This window comes from Mustela putorius, unplaced genomic scaffold (genome assembly GCF_011764305.1).
Source record: "Mustela putorius furo isolate JIRA1106 unplaced genomic scaffold, ASM1176430v1.1 tig00003850_pilon_pilon_pilon, whole genome shotgun sequence".
NCBI lineage: Eukaryota > Metazoa > Chordata > Mammalia > Carnivora > Mustelidae > Mustela > Mustela putorius.
In genome coordinates this window covers 9,788,995-9,794,994 of record NW_025422002.1, presented here as the reverse complement: position 1 = coordinate 9,794,994, position 6,000 = coordinate 9,788,995, and the positions used below count along the sequence as shown (strand labels likewise).

Below are 6,000 nucleotides of genomic sequence, written 5' to 3'. Positions count from 1 at the left end.
TTGCAAAACTGCGTGTCTGAAATGCCTGGCATTGTCCCTGCCAGCCCGCAATTGCTCAACAAATATTAATGAGCTTGGCCTACATGGGTCAGCCTCTCTCCTCTGGAGACCATCCCTACAGAGTAACAAACTGTCACATAGCTGTTGCTTTGAGAAATTAAATTAAATTGCAAGGTGCAAAGAAAAGGTGAACCTTTTGGAGTTTTTGGAAGAAAAATTCCTAACCCGACTGCTAATGGAGTTTGCAGGGGCCTCTCAGGCCTTTCCCACCCGATTCTTTTTCCTGCTGCCTTCCCTTTTGTGAGCATTTCTTCCCCTTTTTGCTTGCAGTGAGTTCTGCTCTCCTGTAGGCTACAATGTGTCAGTTGTTATAAAATCCGGGAGGTGGAGCTTGGTGACGAGGTGGGTGGGGGAGCGCTCAGCCAGCCCTGCAGGGCGAACAGTCCAGCCCTGGTTTACCCGAAGCTTAAGCCTTGCAGCAGAACTTCCATCTCGGCTCTCCTGGCTTTGATCCTCACTGTACATCAGACCAGAGGCGCCGAAGGGAGGGAGGATGCGAGATGACCGGCTCTTTGGCAACCTGACCATCTCCTTAGCAGAGCTTTTGAAAGCCAGCCGGGGACTGACTGCACGACCAAGGAGGCGCCGCGCCTCTCGTGGATGTGTGTGTGTGGGGGTGGGTGGGTGAGTCGGTGTGAGTGAGTGAACGTGTGTGTATGTGTGTGTGCATCACGGCTGTGTGTGTGTGTGTCCGGATGAGTGCGAGAGTGCACGCGTGAGTGTGTTTGTGTGCATGTGTGTGTGGTCGCTTTTGGTTTTTATTTCTGTGGAAGAAAAACCTTGAAAATCTGGGGCAGGTTACTGAGCTCCTAGGGTGGTAGTTCTTCTTTTGCAAGAAGAGCTGACCAGACCAAGCTACTAGAGACTTTTTTTTTTTTTTCGGCGAGTAAAGAGAATTTTCCTCCTGGATTGAGAGGGATTTTGTCCCCCCCTGGCTCTGCAGCGGAGTAAAAGAGATTAGTCCCTAAACCTGTGAAATCGACCAGAGCCGTGTGATTACCAGGGCTCGAGAGAGGACTGGGGAAGAAAAAGAGAAATAAATCAAACAGCCTGTCAGTGCCTTTGGCCACTTTGGAAGATGTCATCTCAAACTAAGTTCAAGAAAGACAAAGAAATCATTGCCGAATATGAAGCCCAAATAAAAGGTGAGACACGGGCTGGGGAGTCATGCTTCCCGTCCCCTTTCCTTTTTCTCTTGCTTTGGCTTTCTTTTACCCTTTTTCCTCCCTGCCATCACGAAATGTTGTTATGCCTCAATAATCTTATTGTGAGTAGGAACAGTGGCGGCCGCACAAGTCCAGACTGGTTTCAACTGCAGAGAGCGCCGGTGCTGGGAGTATGGATTATAGAATGGGCAGCAATCACTGCATTGCAGGTGTGTGAGGAGGATCCGACGCCCGGCTTTAGGAGTGTCGCGGATACTCCATCATCTTGGCGGTGACATGTCACTCTAAGGCCATTTTGACAGTCACCACCTCCTCCCCCCTCCCACCCTGAAAGCCCCTTCCTATGATCTTTTTACAATCTGCTTTTATTTTTCTTTCTTCTTTTTGGTTTTTGTTGTTGCTTTCCTTTGCCCCTTTCTCTGGGCTGGAATTCACATGCATATGCACAGGGAAGCAGCTTCCCCGGGGCTGCAATTCTTTGTCAGTGTCTCTTGGCTGGCCTAGGTTGCCATGGATGAACTGTTACAGGGCATATTGATCTGGACTAATGCAGGCATTTAGGCATAAAGAGGGAGCTCGGTGCAGAAAATGTATTCTCTCACAGTGTGCAGCCCCAGTCACCGTCCGGCCGCTTGCTAGCTTGTAGGGTCATCAGGCTTCATTCAAAGCCAACAGCTCAGTGTGCCGTTTCGGCGGCTGGGAGCTGCCTGGCTGCCGTAGTGCCTGAGGAAGCTAGCCAGCAGGGTGAGATGACCTCTGGCTGCTTGTTCCAGCTTTGCTGCACGGGGGTGGGGGGGTGGGGGGGCACACTCCTCAGAAGCTGCTCCCTAAATCCTCCCTCTCAAGGCGAAATAGGACACAGGACACAATGGCATAGACGAATGCAGGCGGAATCCTCATTCACGCCCTACTGGGGTTCTCCCACCTTCGTGAGTTTTAGGCTCAGCTCTGGTGAGGAAAACCTAAAAGCACCATGCTCGCCCTTTCTCTGAGGAGGTACCCTGAGGGAAGCCTGGGCCTGTGCCTCTTAGCGTCTGGTTTCTTTCTGGTCCTGGAAGGGCTCTCCTTGCTGCGACACGGGCTGTGTTGTGGTCTTCTGCAGAAAGATTGAAGACAAAATACATCTTCAGGGGATACCGATGCCTGCCCTTGAGGCTCTGGGTGGACTGTTAGAGCAAGTTGGTTATTTGGGGCCCAGGTGACGTGAGGCTGCCACACCTGCTTTGGGTGCTGCCGCAGCTCCTGACTGGGTGACCCAGGAAGGCAGGCTGCCTTTCCAGGAGCGGCGGGAGGCCGGCATCCACAGCTGCTGCACACGCTTCAGATGCTTGGGAACCTTTGGGAGGGGAGCAGCCACCAGGGGAGGGCTTTGTGTTTTTTTTTGTTTTTTTTTTTTTTCCCCCTCCAGTCTCGCCAACCGTCTTGTGCCTTTTAGTTCTGGTCAGACCCGGCATGCTAATCACCTCTGGGTAGACCCCAGGGCAGAAATAAACAGAAAACCCTTTTCCAGCTTTCAGTTCAGTGTGGAAAACAGTGACTTACAATGTTTCAGTCTTGCTAAGAATTTAGAAGCAAGCCCTTTATTGGTCAGAGATTTGAATTCACCCGACTGCTCCAGTACAAAAGCCCAGGTTCGGTCTTCACCTACACACTTTTTAGGGAGTTTGTATTTTATAAGATGAAGGTAACTGATTATTATTGTTCTTTTTAACTGCGGTTCTCAAGAAAAATGCCACAGTAGAGAAGGGGCTGTTGAGTTTTGGACAGTTTGGGGTTTTTATTAGCATTGCCATGGTAGGGAGCATGCTTGTCTCATTTTTGGATTGCTACCACTGGGCCCGTGAACTTTGCTTGAGGATCAATTAAGCGTTTCTTATTCTGGCTGATTCTTTTACGTTTTACTGTTCACCTTTATTTTAACAGCTACTCAGCAAGTGTAAGGTAATGCATTTCAGTAGGAAATTTGTCCAGATGATCTTGACTCTTCCAGACTCTAAAGGTCTCTACGTTCTGGTTAAAGGAGTTGAATTTCAGTCCTTCAGAATGACACCCACACAACTTAGGTCAGGATGTTGCAGTCTCTGAAACCATCTGGAACCTTTTCTCTCAAAATTCTGTTCATTGTCGTCATAATTACTGATGTACATACAGGGCTCTACAGTTTCTCTGGCTCACTCCCAAACATCACTACTCTTGGCCTACACAGTGTACGGAAAGGGTTCATATGAGCTCAGTTTTAGGGAGGGGGAAACTGAGGCCTTGTCATGTGGAATGACTTGCCCAAGGTCACAAGGCTGGAAATGCGAAGGCAGCCCGTCCTCTTTCCCAGAACATTGTTTGCCTGAAGCTGCCCCCTGAAGGATTGATGTCAGTAGCAGATGGCGGTTTTGTGGTGGGGACTGGCTGCCTTTTGAACGCGTTCCATTGTTTACCCTCTTACTTTTATCCCTTGCCTTTGTTGCTTGCCACTGAAGAATGTTTGACCAATCACCAAAAATAACGCCTGATGCCAATTTCCTTTCTCCCTGGGTATCATTTGGCCAGTTTGGTGCAAATACTTCACTTACTTAGGTAAATTTTGTCCTGTGAATCGAGTGAGGGGAATTTTTGTTTTTTAAAAATGATACTGAATTCTTTGTTGACTTACTCTCTTTTATCTCTTTTTGAAGAATTTATTGACCTAAGGAGAATGTTTTAAAACTTTTTTTCCCCTACTGTAGAAAATTTCAGACCCATGCCTTCTCTTGCCTTCTCAAATCCTTGAATCCCTTTGATAATATATTTGCAACACAGTAGTATACCAGGTGCTTGTACATTCCCAGTGATGGGGAGCTCATCACCTCTCAAGTCCACATATTCTACCTATGGATAGCTCTGGCTGTTGTGTTGTTTATGTCCCCCTATTGCTTCTGTATTATCTTCCCTTTGGGACTCCACAGAACAGGACAGATGCTTCTTCCCTGTGACTGCCCGTTGGATGTTTAGAGACTCTGATCATAGCTCCTGGACTATGAGCATCTTCATTTGGTCTTGTAAAGTACTTATCTGCTGCTTAATCAACTTCTCTCTCCTTTGGATTTACTGTATATTTGCTTGCAGACTCTAGTGTCTTTGGGTGCTTGGCAGGTAGAATAAATGAGTGCAGCTGACCAAGTAAGATGATTAGTCTTATGATGATTAGTTGGTCCACTGCCTCATTGAGGGCAATAGAAGAAAGGGTGGTGGTGATTATGGTAGGCTTGAGAGAATGTGTCCTGTCCAAATGGAGAGTCACCACTTGGGTTCAGCCTTTTGTTGCAATTTAGGAATGTAGGCCTAACTAGATCTTTCTTTCTTTCTTTCTTTCTTTCTTTTTTAAAGATTTTATTTATTTATTTGACAGACAGATCACAAGTAGGAAGGGAAGCAGGCAGAGAGAGAGGAGGAAGCAGGCCCCCTGCTGAGCAGAGAGCCTGATGTGGGGCTTGATCCGAGGACCCTGGGATCATGACCTGAGCTGAAAGCAGAGGCTTTAACCCACTGAGCCACCCAGGCGCCCCTAACTAGATCTTTCAATTTCTCAACAGATGCCAGAAAGCTAGATGAGAGCTTTATGCTATTAAAGATGTTTTGCCAAGGTACACCTGGCTGACTCCATTGGTAGAGCATGTGACTCTCGATCTCGAGGGTCTTAAGTTCAAGCCCCACGTTCAGTGTAGAGATTACTTTAAAAAGTTTAAAAAGTTTTGTGACTCTTGATCTTGGGGTTATGAGTTCAAGCCCCACACGGGGTGTGAAGATTATTTAAAAATAAGATCTTAAAAAAAAGATGTTTTGCCAAATGGACCTTCAAAAGATCATACTATCAAAACCCTTCCTCAAGAGTGGTAACAAGTTCTAGATGAAGGTCTCTGGATGTGGTCAGAGAAAGGAAACAACTATCACCTCCTTATGCTGCATATAATGCTTCTGTTATATAACCCGAAGGCTGAATTAGCCCTTTCACTGCCCATCTCCTCATTGTAGCTTATCTTTTATATTTGCTATATTTTTCTAATCCACTAGGCTAGGAGTTATGTCAGAGAAAAGAAATTAAAATGAATTTAATAGGATTTGTTCTTGGTGACCCTGTGCTAGCTCCAGATGGACTCAACTTCCTGTCTGCTTGCAAGTATCTCTTTATGAGTCTGTTTAAGAATTTTGCTTGAGAGTAACATCACATTCTCTAGCCTGGAAATGGCAAGCTGTAACTTTTTTCCCCTTTGAAAACTGGAATAACATTTGCCCAACTCTGGAGTTTTGGCATCTATCCTATTTTTCACAATTCCTTCAAAGATCAGTGATAGTGTTTGATAATCTTATTTGCCAGAGTTCTCAGTACCCTGGGCTCTAATTCATCTTGCTGTCAGACATGATGATCTGTTCTGCTTTTATTCAGAGTTCTCATTTCCATTTCAACCTAATAGAAAATTGAAATAGAAACATAGTGATTGACTTTAGTGTTTTGTTTTTTATTATACATCCATAGTCATTTTAGGCCATCTTCTTAAGAGCAAAAGTCTAGAATTTGGGGGAAGAAGAGCAGATTTTGAAGAAGATCACAGAGAAGTATTTATTTACTCATTCATTTATATATTCATTCAGTAGATATTGATTATCTACTTTGTTCTTAGTCTCATGCTGGGTGTTGTGAGAGATACAGAGTTTATGATATATTTTTGGCTTTCTAAGATTTTTCTTGAAATATAGTGATAAAATCAGTGAAGGAAATTAAAAACACAAAACAAAATAAAAA

General features: G+C 45.4%; 1 protein-coding gene across 6 annotated transcripts in view; it reads left to right on the top strand.

Annotated features, from left to right (window-relative positions):
• Window positions 1-401: 401 nt before the first annotated feature.
• The window catches only part of SRGAP3 (SLIT-ROBO Rho GTPase activating protein 3), a 252,499-nt gene continuing 246,900 nt past the window's right edge, over window positions 402-6,000 (top strand). For 3 of the 6 annotated variants that reach the window (XM_004738436.3, XM_004738434.3, XM_004738433.3), the window contains exon 1: window positions 402-1,205. In XM_004738436.3, the coding sequence (XP_004738493.1) occupies window positions 1,139-1,205 (67 nt within the window). In that variant the 5' untranslated portion in view covers window positions 402-1,138. The remainder of the gene's footprint in view (window positions 1,206-6,000) is intronic. The other 3 variants (XR_006601547.1, XM_045063270.1, XM_045063271.1) reach the window with 2 other exon arrangements.